The sequence below is a fragment of the Humulus lupulus genome, chromosome 8 (assembly GCF_963169125.1).
Source record: "Humulus lupulus chromosome 8, drHumLupu1.1, whole genome shotgun sequence".
Taxonomy (NCBI): Eukaryota; Viridiplantae; Streptophyta; class Magnoliopsida; order Rosales; family Cannabaceae; genus Humulus; species Humulus lupulus.
In genome coordinates this window covers 107,835,071-107,850,720 of record NC_084800.1, presented here as the reverse complement: position 1 = coordinate 107,850,720, position 15,650 = coordinate 107,835,071, and the positions used below count along the sequence as shown (strand labels likewise).

Here is a 15,650-nt window from a genome sequence, read left to right as displayed (position 1 = left end):
GTTTTTTTAAGATGAAAATTGTATATTTATATATTTATTTATTTTTGTTTTAAGAAAATATGAATGTATGTTATGAAAAAATGTTAGGTTAGATGATATAATTTTTTTTAATTGTATGTTTCCATGTTAGATGTTTAATGTTATTTAAGATTATAGTTTATAAATAAATGTTGATCAATTTATTAATAAATCATGTTAAGATTTTGTATTATTTATTTATAATATATTTTTTGTTGTTGATATGAGAATTTAAATGATTTTATGCAATTTTATGTATGCTCTGAGACTATTTTTTTAGTTTATATGCAGATTTTAAATATTGGGATAGGTTAGATTACAACCATTATGCTGCCGAAATTTTTGTAGATTTAGAAAAACTAAACATTACAAAATTGTTTTAAAGTTAGTGTGATTAAATTTTAAATCAATTAATAAAAATTAATTAAAAAATTATAAAGTGTAAATTAAAATAATAATTTTACAAGTATAAAACTTTATCAATATTTTTTTATAAAATAAGTAGAAATTAAAATAATAATGTTTAATGATAAATTAATAATCTTCTAATTAAATATTTGTTTATTTAATTACTTTTATAATATATTCATAAAATTTGATAATATATGTAGATAAAATAAGTAATTAAATTAACTTTAACCTTAAAATTAAGTTAAGATTAAAATAATAAAACTTTATTGTTGTTTTAAAAAAATAAAAAGTAAGAATTATATTAAGAATTTGATAATTATTAAATAACATAATAATAATTATAATTAAATATTTGATTATATAACGAAACTTTATAATACATTCACAACTAACAATAAAATATATTCATAGAATTTAATAATTTATTCATAAGATTTGACAATTTACTTGAAAAAATTAGTGTTTTGGTGATAAAAAAAATTATTAGCAAATAAAGGTAGTTTTTATGATTATCACATTGTGATAATTTATTTTCCACCTAAATTAGTTATGACGATTGACAAGACTTTGATAACTAATAGATGATGTAACTGATGAGTTTTGGAATGGTCTTCAAGCATTTATACAAATGACCAAGAATCATGTGAATGATTCGGGAGAAGTCAGATGGCCATTTGTTCAGTGTGTCAATATGTTGAATCAGAAATTGGATGTGATGGACGCTCACATACGCATATATGGGTTTCTGCAGCGATAGGTGAAGTGGACCCACCACGGTGAAGTTGATATGCCTCCAGTAGTGGACGACGGGGCTCTAGTGAGATGATTGAAATCATCAATGATGTTATTGGTGAACAAGACACTAACGAAGAAGGCGTAAATGAAGGACTTTCTGATGGTGGTGGCAATAGTGCAAATAATCAATTTGATGACCTGTTTCAAGAGGTCGAAACTTAGTTATACCCTGGTTGTCTTCCTTGAACTTCTTGGCGAAGATGATGCACATGAAGGTTATGAATAAATGGAAAAATAGTTCATTTGATGAAATTTTGAAGTTTATGAAATTTTCATTCCCGAAGGAGAATAAGAATTCGACTTCACTCTATAAGTCTAAGAAAAGAATGAGGAAGTTAGGGTTAGCTTATCAATCCATTCTTGCTTGCAAGTACGACTGTTGTTTGTTCAGGAAGGAGAATTCCCAAAACCAGAGTTGTCCTGTACGTGGTGAGAGTCGATGGGTTGACAAAGACACAAAGGGGAAAAAAGTCGCCCACAAAGTGTTACGATACTTACCTTTGACTCCTAGGCTGAAGTGTCTTTATGGTTCAAGGCATACAATAAATGATATGACTTGGCATAGTACAGGACGATCGAAAGAAGATGGTGTGATGCACCATCCTGTTGATGGGGGTGCTTGGAAACAATTTTATTCCAGATATCTTGATTTTTCCAAAGAACCCAGAAACGTTCGATTGGGTTTGGCTGCTGATGGTTTTAATCCATTTGGTAACATGAGTCTATCTTACAGCATGTGGTCGGTAATATTCTGCACGTACAATTTGCCTCATTGGTTGTGCATGAAAGAGTCATCATTCATGCTGACCTTGTTGATTCTTGGACCGAAATCACCTATGAATGACATGGATTTTTTTTGGAGGCCTGTGGTAGAAGAATTGAAGGAGTTATGGGATGAAGGAGTTCAAACCATAGACGCTGCAATGAACAGTGTATTCAAAATGCGTGCATCACTATTATGGACTATCAATGTTTTTTCGGCCCGTAGTAGTTTGTCTAGTTGGAGTGGCCAAGGATATATGGCATGTCCTTCATGCAACGAAGACACTCCTTCATGTCGGGTAATTGGGAAGTTGACTTATGTTGGTCATAGAAGATTCTTATCTTCTACGCATAAGTGGAGGAAGAGTCACTTGTTTGATGAGAATTATGAAAAAGGACGTCCTCCAAGAAAATTTAGTAGTCAAGACATCTCGAACAATTAGCGCATGTTCCAGATCATTTGTCGGGTAAATATGTCAGTTTCAAGGGTGTGAAAAAAAAGCGAGATCCAAAAGAGCTTAATTGGAGTAAAAAGAGAATTTTCTTTTAACTTGATTACTGATCCAAACTTGAACTGAAGTACAATTTAGATGTGATGCATGTAGAGAAAATTTTTTGCGACAATTTACTTGATACTTTTCTTATGAATGAGAAATCTAAAGACACCACCAACACACGAGTAGACTTGAAGAATTGCGGTATCTGAGAAGAGTTGCACCTCAAGGAAGATGGTACGAAGTTGATCAAACCACATCCTATGTACTCTTTCACAGCGGATGATAGACGATTTTCTTGTTAGTTTGTAAAAAGGAGTTAGACTTCGTGATGGCTTTGATTCAAATTTCTCTAAGAAAGTAACTGATAATGATGGCAACATTTTTGGGTTGAAATCCTTTGCTTGTCACATTCTTATGCATCGTTTGTTGCCGGTAGGAGTTCGAGGCTACTTGGATAAGTCTATTTTGAAGACAATCATTGAGCTTTGCAATTTCTTTAAGAAAATTTGTGCTCATACATTGGTTGTTAAGGACATGGAAAATTGATCGTGAAAATATGATACGTAAGTGCACGCAATCGATTCAAGTAATATAGATGATAAATAGAGTATCGTTCCCACGAAGACTATCTTCCAATTACCACTAATTGTTCTTTAAATTTCTATTTGGAAACTAAGAATTTGACTTTTAAATTTAATTTTAAATATAAAAATACTTTAAACAAGAAAACAACTAAATAAAAGATTTAAATCACTATGAAAAAGACCTAGGGTGTAAATTTCATCAACTTTTCATTCTACTAATTGTATTAATCAAAATGACACAAAATATGTCGACCACCACACATGATGTTGGAAATATATAGCAATGGAGATGATTACAATCAAAATGACACAAAATACATATAATATTAAAAAATGATATTACATAATAGTGAGAAGAGATTACATAACTTATGACAATTATCATAAGAGTAGAAGATGAAAATTTCAAGAGCAACACAAGGCTTAAACAAGGTTCAAAACCTTTGTCCTAAAAGTTATTTCCTCCATCATAAGAACACTTTGGGAATACTCTCTAAAAATGCTTCTATGGATTTATCAAGCCTTCACTCATACTCATCATGGTGTTCTAAAAATGAGCATGTCATCACAAGTGTTGTAATCTATGTAGTTTATTTTTTTCACATTCACACATTACATCCAAGTGAGCAAAATAGTTTCTATACATAGAGTTCTCATCAACCATTTGGTTTTCTAATGCCATCAAACTCTATTGGAAGTTAGAAACATGCACACAACAACTATAAAATATTATATCTCTTGAAAATCAAATTCAAGATGTGTAACTCCTTTTACACATCAATTGATGAATATTTGTGAGAGTTACAAAAATTTTTATCATCATTTCTTAAGAATTGTAACTCCACTCTATATGCTACAAAATTTATTATGATCATCATTTCTCAAATTGTAATTTCACAATATATGTTGCATTTGACAAAATAAAATTTGTCAAACTCTATTATTTGTCACATAATTCATTTAATCAATATATTATATTATTTGTAAGATAATATAACACATGATGTCCTCCATTGTGATGCTCTCCCTTCAACGACCTAGTTGTTGGAGATGTCACGTGATTTGTCGTTGGAGTGGTCAAATTATGAGGGGTTGTAGTCGAATGATATGATCATGTAGGCGATCTAAGACAAAAAAAAAAAGACATAATCGTAAAGAGTTAATTTGATATTTACACCTAATGTATTTGAAAAGATAATGAGTAATAAAGGAGTAATGGATGATAAGGTGTATGAAGGAGAAATATTTGCTTGCATACCAAGACGATGCAGAAATTTATCCTCCCAATTAATCAATAAAAAAACACTAGTGAACGTAGGCTAGATTTTAGGACCAGACCACTATAAACTTTTGTCTTCTTCATCGCTCAATACTCGTAAACATTAAACTATTTTGTTTTATAAAACTTTGTCGTTGATGAAATCGATGGTTAAAATTTTGGTTTTCGTTGAAAGTGAACTTTTTTTAATTCTTAAAACTGAATCTCTCTAGTTTGAAAATGCCCCAAGAAGATCTAGCTTGAAGAATGAAGTTGACCCTTACAGTCAAAATCTACCACGAGTAAACAAAGAAGATGCTGGAACATCTCGACATCAAGACAAGTCGACACTACCTCATCCTTGAAGGAGGCCTTGTGACTTGCCCCAAAGGACCTTGCAATACAAAAAAATGAGGATGTTCCTCATCGACCAATATCATTGCAATAATTAAGGAGGAATTCGTTTGAAAGTCAATATGAACCTCCTTTCACGGGAAAATTAGGATGGTGAGGACAAAAACTAGAGCAAGTTACCTAGTAAAAGGATAAGTTTCTTCGAATGAGAATGCTCATAATTTAAAATTAAAGCACTAAGAGTATACTCCATAAGTTGAGCAACCAAAAATGTGCCTCAACAATAGAGCCTCTAGAAGGGTGCTCTAAAAGCTGACCACCCAAGAGAGTGTTCAAAACCCACGACAAGCACCAGTAAGAGTGTTTAAATCTAAAAGATGACTAATTGAGTGCTCAAAGTTCAAAGGAGTATCCAGGTGCTTGCTCGAACTTCAAACCTATATCATAAGGACAAGTTGTTCATGAGGAGTGTTTGTAAGAGTGTTCTAAAAGGCTACTTATAAGAGTGCTCCAAAATCCATAAGAAGTCTCAACAATAGTACTAAGAAAGAGTTCCAGTAAGAATGCTTAAATTTTTAAAAGGGCTTTAATTGACTGCTTGAAGTTCAAAGGAATGTTAGACTTTTATTTGGGCTTACATTATTTATTTTTATGCTTTATAAAATATGGGTTGATAAATAGTTCTTTGCTGATCTAGCCCATTTAATTTTAGTGATCTCTTGTTTATGGGCTTGGTATCTATAGTAGTTTAGTTGAGGCAGAAGTGTGGGCTTTCTAGTTAACTGAAGCCTTTGATGAGGAGGCCTAGTTCAACTAGGTTAATATAAGCTAAGTCCTCTCTTTAACTCTATATATATGAATAGTCTCATTGCTATTCTGTAGTCTGATAATTTGCTTCAGAAACAGAGGTCCTAGGGAGGAAAGCTTAGTTGTTTAGTATTGCACTAACGATTCACGTTTTCTCCATGGTTGAATCATGTATGTTTTCTATTTTCTTTAATTATTTATTGTGTTCTAAGTTGTATGAAAAATTATTGATAAGATGTTGTATGAATATCTAACATGTGGTATCAGATTGCCAATTGTATACGATATAGGACATGTAATTTTTTGTTTAACCTAAATTGAGATTAATCAATGATGAACCCTAAATCATTTTCGCTATTATTTTATCTTGAAATTTTTATCGTTAGTTCCTAAAATATTAGGGCTTTTGTTTATCTCGAAATTACCTTTCTATTCATATATTATATGATTAATTTCGTTACATACTGATGAAGAATTTTGTATTTGAAATTTTAGGGGTTTTTTCATAAATTTCGAAATTGAAAAATTGCTATATCTCAATTTAATGGTTATTTTTCCAAATTCAATTATTGTATGTATTTATTATTGTTTGTGGAAGATATGCCATGCTTTAATTTTGTAAAGATTCGACCATTTACACAATATTTTACCCGAGATTTTGATGCATTTTTTCACATATAATCTCTTAGATCTACATTATATTCCTTGTTTTTACTCCTTTTAACCCCCATAAATCAATTGCTCATGATCCATGGATGAAAACCCCTAAAATAAACGCTCGAAATTGGCCTTTTTCTAGCCGGAAACACATCGGACCCGACCGAGTCACAAACTGGGTCACACGACCCATTTCAGAACTGCTGGAGGTTGAAGACAACCTTCTCCGATGACGCCCACTCGCGGTAGGCAGCGCGTGGGGCGTGTTCCGACGTCTTTTTTCAACGGTTCTTTTTTCCAGCATTAATAGAATTTAATTTCTGAATTTTCTGTGATTTTTATTTAATTTTTTGAACTGTTAAAATAATTAATATGGGATTAATCTCATTTCCGCTGTCATAAAACATTAATAAATAATTTATAATATATTTTTAAAAAAATTGAATCACAGAAAATTATTTGGGTATTTGTTCGTTCCTTTGAACATACTCACTCTCTGGAACAACCTTTGTTTTTCCTATTCTCTCCACTCAAACAATAAGTTTTAATTTTCATAAATAAATCCTATATTCTTTGTTGTTCTAAAGTGACCAACTTGATTATTTGATGACTAAATAATGTGTTATGGTGGGACACATTGTTTTGATCATTCATTCATTTAATGAACAATATTTTTTTTATTTGTTGAGAATTTAGTTGAAAATATTATAATTATTATCATCAAAGTGATTTAATTATATTATTTTTCAATGATTGTTTTATCACCAAATTTTATCAGTTTATAGAAAATATTTTTCTTGGATAATTGATATGTATAATTACTTGCCCAAATGAGGTAATTATATATATATATATTAAATAATGTCTCATGAAGTGTGTTGATTATAATGCATGCTTAAATAATTTTTATGTGTATTTTGTTTGCTTTGAATTAATATATATGATTTGAGAATTTATTTGCCCAACAGTAATAAATTTTTAATTTATATATATTTTTTCTATTTAACTTCATGGATATAGTCATATGTGTGTTATATTCTCACCCCAAAGGGGAGTTTGTATTGACCAACTTGACTCTATTTATATATTTTCTTAATATGCTCATAGTTATTTCATTTTTCTTTTATCTTGTAGTTTCTTTTTCTGTGAATAACAACAATGCTTCAATTCAAATTCTGACTGGGTCCAACTACAAGAAGTGGAAAAGAGATGTGGATTTTAGTTTGGGAATCATGGACTGGGACCTATGCATGCGTGAAGATCAACCTACTGCTCTTACTGATACTGCCCAGAGAACTTTCCATGCACAATGGGAAAAGTCAAATCATCTCAGTCTTATAGCTATGAAAAGATCGATTCTTGAACATCTTTTGAGTGGTCTGCCTGAGACAACTAATGCCAAAGAGTTTTTAACAAATGTGGGAAAATTGTATGACACTGGTGAGAATGATGAAACTGGATCTCTTATGGATGAGATTCAAACCATCAAGTATTATGAAAGTAAAGGAGCGATGGACTTCATTCTGAAAATTGTCAATGTTCAGTCAAAGCTAAAAGATCGTAAGATTCCTCTACCTAATTCCTATATTATTCATCATGCTTTCAATGCTCTTCCTACATCTTTCAGTCTCATTAAGACAGCCTACAACACTTATAATCAAACATGGAGCATAAATGACCTAATATCAAAGTGTGTGGCTGAGGAAAACAAGCTGACAAAGGAGAAGAATGAGTCAACTCAAGCCAAATAAATGAAAAGAGAGATTCAAAAATTAGAGGAACAACACTCTTAAGAACACTGATAATAGAAAGGAGCATAACAATGGATAGAAAAAGGAGAATGCTCAATTGAAGTATGCTAATGATAAGTGTTTCTTCTATGATAAAATGGGCCATAGAAGAACTGATTGTCACAAATTTAAGATTTGGCTAAAAAATAAGAAAAAACAATCAGGTACTCTTTTAGCTTGTGTTTGCGTTGAATCTAATCTAGTTGATGTTCCTAATAATTCTTGGTGGTTAGATAGTGGTGCCACAATTCATGTTACTACTACCTTCCAGGGGTAAGGGATCTTAGGAAACCAAATCAGAGGGAGTCAAAACTTAAAGTTGGAAACGATGTTGGAGTTGAAGTTTGTTCTGTTGGCACCTTTATTCTTGAACTACAGACTAGTTTTAAGCTTGTTTTGAACAATACTTTTTATGTTCCTACTTTTAAGAGAAATTTAGTTTCGCTTCCGCTTTTGGATAAACAAGGATATTCGTTTCTTTTTTGCAAATTCTATAGTTGACAGTATGTTTGACTCAAAAGTTATTGGAAATTGTTTTTATTTTGATGGTCTCTACAAATTATCCTTGGCTCCTTTGGTTTCCTCTTTTAATGTTGAGAATACTATGGGTAAGAGATCTCGTATAAAAGAGCATTCTTTACTTTTGTGGCACAAACAGTTAGGTCATATTTCCAAAGAACGAGTTGATAGATTGATTAAAGTTGATATTCTTCATCCTGTTGATGCTTCTGATTTGGACAATTGTGTTGATTGTGCTCAAGGGAAGTTAATCAAAACTCGTAAGAAAAGTGCCACTCGTAGTCAGAATCTATTAGATATTATACACACCAATATCAGTGGGCCTTATTCTACTAATCTTTGTAGGAAGAAATATTTTATCAATTTTATTGCTAACTTTTTCGATATGGTTTTAATTATTTGATTAAAGAAAAATTGAATGCTCTTGATAAATTCAAAGTATTTTGGATTGAGGTTGAGAAACAATTAGGAAAAGTTATCAAGATTGTGCGTTCGGATCGTGGAGGTGAGTATTATGGCAAGTACACTGAGATTGGACAAAACATGGGGCCTTTTGCTAAGTACTTACATGATAGTGGTATAATTGCAGAATACACTATGCCTGGTACTCCTGAACAAAATGGAGTTGTTGAAAGACGAAATCGTACTCTCATGGATATGACTAGAAGTATGATGAGTAGATCTAATATGCCAGAGTTCTTATGGGGTAAAGCTATTTTGACTGCTACTTACATCCTGAATCGACTTCCAAGTAAATCTATACCCAAAACTCCTTTTGAGTTATGGACCGGTAGAAAGCCTAGTTTGAACCATTTTCGTGTATGGGGTTGTCCAGCTGAAGTGAAGATTGATGATCCTAACTTGAACAAGTTAGACCCCATAACAGTTCGCTGTTTTTTTATTGGTTAACTAGCTCATTCAAAAGGTTATCAATTTTACTGTCCTACTCGCAATACTAGAATTGTTGAATCTCAGACTGCCAAATTTCTGGAATTTGATATTGCTGAGAAAGTTTCTACTCCATCTCTTGAAACAGGGGAGTCATTTGGTGGAATTTTCATTCCTTTATCTCTTTCAAGAGATGATATAATACAAACAGATGATACTCATAATGATCCTATTCCTACTCATGTTGTTGATGCTCCCATTATGGATGAGACTCCTGTCTTTGAAGAAGTTCCAGCTGCTGAAGACATCATTCAAGATGGCGTTCAACAACAAGCAACAATTCTAGAAATAGTTCCTCTAAGAAGATCTCAGAGGGCAAAGAGGTTAGCAAATTCAAATAATTTTTTGGTTTATCTTGGAGAAGGAGAATATGATATTGGTCATGTTGTTAATCCTGTGACTTATAGTGAAGCTCTTAAAAGTGAACAATCTTCTAAATGGATGGAAGCCATGAAAGATGAATTTAAATCCATGAAGAATAATGATGTGTGTGAATTGGTTGCGTTACCTATTGGTTTTAAACCAATAGGATATAAATGGATTTTCAAAACCAAAAAGGATAATAAGGGTAAAATTGAAAGACACAAAGCACGTCTAGTGGCAAAAGGCTTTACTCAAAAAGAAGGTATTAATTACACTGAAACCTTCTCACCTGTTTCTACAAAAGATTCGTTCAGGAATATTATGGCCTTAGTTGCACATTTTGATTTATAGTTGCATCAAATGGATGTAAAGACTGCTTTTCTGAATGGGGAGTTGGATGAGAAGGTCTATATGTCTGAGACTGAAGGTTTCAAGGAAAGTGGAAGGGAGAACTTGGTCTGCAAATTAAAAAGGTATATTTATGGTCTCAACAAGCATATCATAAATGGTACTTGAATTTTGTTAAAGTTGTGACATCGTTTGGTTTCATAGAGAACACGTTTGATCAATGCATTTATATGAAGTTCAGTGGGAGTCATTATATTTTTCTTGTTCTTTATGTAGACGATATTTTACTAGCGAGTAGTGATTTGGGACTACTAAATGAGACCAAAATTTACCTTTATACGAATTTTGATATGAAGGATCTTGGAGAGGCATCTTTTGTTTTGGGGATTGAGATTCATCGTGACAGGAAATGAAAAGTTCTTGGTTTATCTCAAGAAGCTTATATCCATCGTGTGCTAAAAAGGTTTAACATGGATCTATGTAATCCTGGTTATGTCCCTATTCTGAAAGGGGAAAAATTTAGTAAGCAACAATGTCCTAAGAACAACTTAGAGAGAGAAGAAATGTCAAACGTCCCTTATGCAAGTGTGGTAGGGAGTTTGATGTATGCTCAGGTTTGCACTAGACCTGATATTGTTTTTGTGGTAAATGTTATTGGACGATATTTTTCTGATCCTGGGCGTGATCATTGGGTTGCTGCAAAGAAAGTTTTGAGATTTTTACAGAGAACCAAGAATTTTATGCTTGTTTATAAGCAAGTTGAGAATCTCCAAGTTGATGGTTGTTTAGATTCTTATTTTGGTGGTTTTGTGGATGATTTAAAGTCAACTTCTGAATATATTTTTACTTTGGCTGGCGCAGCTATTTCCTGGAAAAGTGTAAAACAGACTTTGATTACTTCATCTACTATGTATGCTGAGTTTGTAGCTTGTTATGGGGCTTCCTTGAAAGCTATTTGGCTAAAGAATCTGATTACAGAGATACGAGTAGTTGATTCTATTTCATTACATATGCTGATCTATTGTGATAATAATGCTGCTATTTTCTTTGCCAAGAATAATAAGATCAGTGGTGCTTCGAAGTATATGGAGATCAAGTATCTTACTGTCAGACCCCTAGTCAAGAAAGGAGATGTTATTATAGAGAATTTCAAGACAGAATTGATGTTGGAAAATCCTTTAACAAAAGGATTAAGTGCGTCATTCTTTAATAAACATATTGTTGATATGGGCATTTTAGAATCCTTTGATCTTTTTTATTAGTGGGATTTTTCTTTCTGTTTTCTTTTACCCACCAGGAATTATGACTATTTGTAATTTCTTTGTTGAACATAGGAACTACAAAGTTTGTTTTTTGATTTCTTTTGATCAATGAATAGTTATGCTTTCATTTAGGTTTTGTTATATTCTCAAGAATGTTGAGTTGAAAGCATGTAGTTCGTAATATTTTTGATATTATCATTTAATTTTATTTGCTTAATGGCGTGAATATCATAATGTTTTATGCACAATTAAAGATATAACACAGACTTATTTATTAAGAAATGTTTTGGTTATTTCACTGGCTTACTTATTAGGCATCACAGTATCAGTGAAATGTGGACTGAAAAAGAGATCATGTTATATAACTGATCACATGTTGAACATAATCTCTTACAACACTACTAGTGTAGCGTCCCAGAATTTTACTTAGCTAGATAGCAGTAGTAATAGTAGTAGCTGTGGAATTTTAGTTTTCGTGGATATTGGTCAAAGTCGGGATTTAGTTAGAAACTCGTAGAAATAGTTATGGATTTTATAAGTTTAATCTATGGTTTAGAAATATCAATTTTACCATAAGGTTTGATTAATGAATATAGTCCTAAGAATATTATTTATTATAACCTAAGGTTTAGATAGAATAATTAAGAACGTGACACTTGTCACAAGCATGTTTATTAAGGATTTAAGTATTTTTGATGAATAGTTTAATCAAAAGAAAGATCTAGAAGCTCTAGAACCTTCCATTATCTGTTAGGATCACGTTTTACTCAGTCAAAGTAGTTTTAATCAATTTCAAATTATCTCAAAATGTGCAAAAACGTGTTTGAAATATCAGCGTATGTCGATATATCGCAGCTATAAGGGCCGATATATCACCTATAATTGATACGGAAAAAATGTCGACTTCGCACGAACGAAACCACGAACCTTCGGGATCATGGTAGGGGCGATATATCGCCTACCCTAGATGATATATTGGCTCCAATGACCAATTTTTGAATTTTTGTAGAATTCTGAACTAGAAACCACCATCAACAACCTTGACTCGTTCCTGAACGTTTTTGACCGAGTTTTGGGCATCTGTTGAACAGATAATTCAAATTTATTCATTTTAAAGGAGTTAGTTTCACTCCTTGAACTCTATAAATAGGACCCTTCACTCAGCCATTTTATTCATCATTCAAGCACAGTTCAGAGCCTCCAAGCTGATAAGATTATTCTAGAGAGAAACACTAGGGTTTTGGGGTTAAAGATTTTCAAATCTAAGCTTTTATAAACACTTGGGAAGTAAGTTTTTGTGTGATTTTTGGTGTTCGAGGTATAGATCGAGATTCTAAGCTATCCGAGGTATTCATTATCTTTAGGTTTAGTTCACTATAGTTTCTGTTATTCTTTCATTTTTCTTCAAATCCTAACTCGTGATAGTGACTTTTGGTTAGGTGTTCAATTCCTTTGAAACATAAAGTTTTCGGTAAGTTCTTATATCGATGGTTTAGATCTTTTCTTCAACTTCATATCTTTAGAAACTTATGGTTTCTTGTGTTTGGTTTTAGGATTTTCAATCCCGCTCTTGTCTCCAATATTCCGGTTTTTTGTAAGGAAAATTAGATAGTTTAGTATTATGACTTAGTTTATGTAGTTTATGATATAGTTTATGTTTGTATGACCTAACATTTCAGACACAATAAAGGGGTAAGTGTGTCTGGACCTAAGGTGTCCAATGATGTATGACGGACTATGTCCGGTAGGCTCGGTTGCTAAAACTTTATGACAAACCTAAGTGATGTCCGGTGTATGACAGACTTTTTGTCCAGGGCTTAATTGCCACCCCCTGTATAAGCACTTATCTTTTTATTATATCTGACTTATTATTATGACCTATGACCTATAGTTATGATTATGATTTATGATCTATGACCTATGACTTACGACCTATGATATATGACTTAGATTATGATATAGAATTATGACTTAAGCTATGATATGACCTAGAGGTTTGTGTTTGTATGACTCTTGTGAATTTATGTTACGTTTGATTATATGACTAACTCTTGTTTGTATTTTCCTTAATGATGTTGTTATTTCAGGAAATTAAGGATAGAAAGGCCGGTGGAGAGTGGGACTTAAGAGCTTCGTGATGTACTCATTGGGACCATATAGTCGAGGAAGATCAAGCAGCCCTATTTTTATTAAAGAATGTTTATTTTTAATTTTTATTTAAAATTTGCTCATATTTATGTTAAAGACAAGTATTTTATTTTTGTGAAAACCATGGATCCATGTATGTATTTATTTTCAAGTTTTTATCCAATAAAAGAGAAATATTTATGATTATGACTCAACACTGTGTTCTCGGTAATCTATGAGAAATTAAGGCGTTACAACTAGACTTATTAACCATGTCGATTTAATACTTTGGTATTTGTGATTATGAATTTTTTTGTTGATTGGAAAGCAAATTGATAATCATAATTCAATATAAAGGATTAAATTGGACTGGTTGTTTTAGATACTATCAAAGAACTATTTTTTTTTTTTTTTAAAAATGGCCACAATATTTTTCTTGTTACTCAACCCATGAGTCATTTTTTTAAGAAAAATATTTTAATATATATATATGTGTGTGTATTACAAAATTAATGTAGCCCAAGTGGGAGAATGTTAGACTTTTATTTTGGCTTACATTATTTATTTTCATGTATTATAAAATATGGGTTGATGAATAGTTCTTTGTTGATCTAGCCCATTTAATTTTAGTGATCTATTGTATATAGGCTTAGTATCTATAGTAGTCTGGTTAAGGCAGAAGTGTGGGCTTTCTAGTTAACTGAAGCTTTTGACGAGGAGGCCCAGTCCAATTAGGTTAATATAAGCTAAGTCTCCTCCCTAACTCTATATATATGAATAGTGTCATCGCTATTCTGTAGTCTGATAATCTACTTCAGAAACAGAGGTCCTAGGGAGGAAGGCTTAGTTGTTTAGTATTGGACAAACAATTCACGTTTTCTCCATGGCTGAATCAGATATGTTTTCTATATTATTTAATTGTTTATTGTGTTCTAAGTTGTATGCAAAATTATTGATAAGATGTTGTATGAATATCTAACAAGGAACACATGGGTATGTGCCCGAGATACTGTAGAGGCAAGTTATCCATGAGAAATACCAATACAAGTGATTCAAGAGAACACCTATTAGAGTCCTTATAATCCATAAAGGGTTATTAATAAGAATGCATGGAAAAAGTAACCAGTAAAAGTGCCCACAATATAAAAAAGAGCATCGAGCAGGTTGGTAAGCTACCATCAGGGATGGTGCTCGTTTTACATGAGAGAAGATGCTTTGCCCAAAATCCCAAGGGAGCATCCATGAGCCACAAAGTTCTCATTGAGCAGGTATACAAAGAGAGAATGAAAACCTCTATGTAAGAGCTTGAATCAAATCAAAGTCCTTACTACTCAAAGTATGATTAAGGACTTGGGCAGATACTCTACATATTATGAGAACGTGACAATTAAGAGATCATACTACATTTGAAGAGGCAATGGGTAAGCCAACCAAGTTCAAGGTTGAAGCAGATGAGTGCTTTAGGTGCAAGCACAAGGATTGTTTGCCTCAGTCCCATTATCTATTTTACCTATTAATTAGACCACACTTCAATGTAAAATTTAGATATTAATCATCAATGTCACAGAGATGATGTGAAGGATCAAGAGATCACGGGATGACCCCAATACCTACCCAGAGATCATTTTCCTATAAATACGAAGACCCTGGGTAGTGCAAGGGGTTGGATTCTTTCTGTAATGTAAATACTCTGTAAAAATAGAAAGAAGTATACAAAAATAATATTGACTCGTGGACTAGGGGGATTTTAACTTCCGAACCACGTAAAAAGGAGTGATCATTTTTCTTTGCAGTTGACTTCCAACATCCTTGAGCATTATCATTTTCTTAGTACAGTTTATCATTAAGCACTAATCCATCCTAGTTATTCAAATAATTTACTGTTGGCGAAAAACCGTGTCAACAGTTTGGTGCTTTCATTGAGAGGATTTAGATTAGTGCTATCACGAAAAGTTTATCATGGTGGTCACACGTTCAAGGCATGGTAGCGAAACGGCATGGTGGGCAGGAGGCTCACCATACTGCTGTATCTAATGAACAAAACCCAGAGATTCAACAACGATCGGGGAAACAGCCGATGGGCCATGATGACACCGGAAGTTCAGCGCCACTACTGCCAAATCTGAACCCAGGTTACCTAACGGCGGTGG

At 32.6% G+C, this 15,650-nt stretch overlaps 1 protein-coding gene across 1 annotated transcript; it reads left to right on the top strand.

The window, feature by feature from the left end:
* The first annotated feature begins 1,251 nt into the window (after nt 1–1,251).
* LOC133795923 (uncharacterized) lies at nt 1,252–7,894 on the top strand. Its single transcript, XM_062233395.1, has 2 exons — nt 1,252–1,339; nt 7,278–7,894. Exons 1-2 carry the CDS (start codon nt 1,252–1,254, stop codon nt 7,892–7,894), a joined length of 705 nt encoding a protein of 234 aa, XP_062089379.1.
* Nucleotides 7,895–15,650: the final 7,756 nt, after the last annotated feature.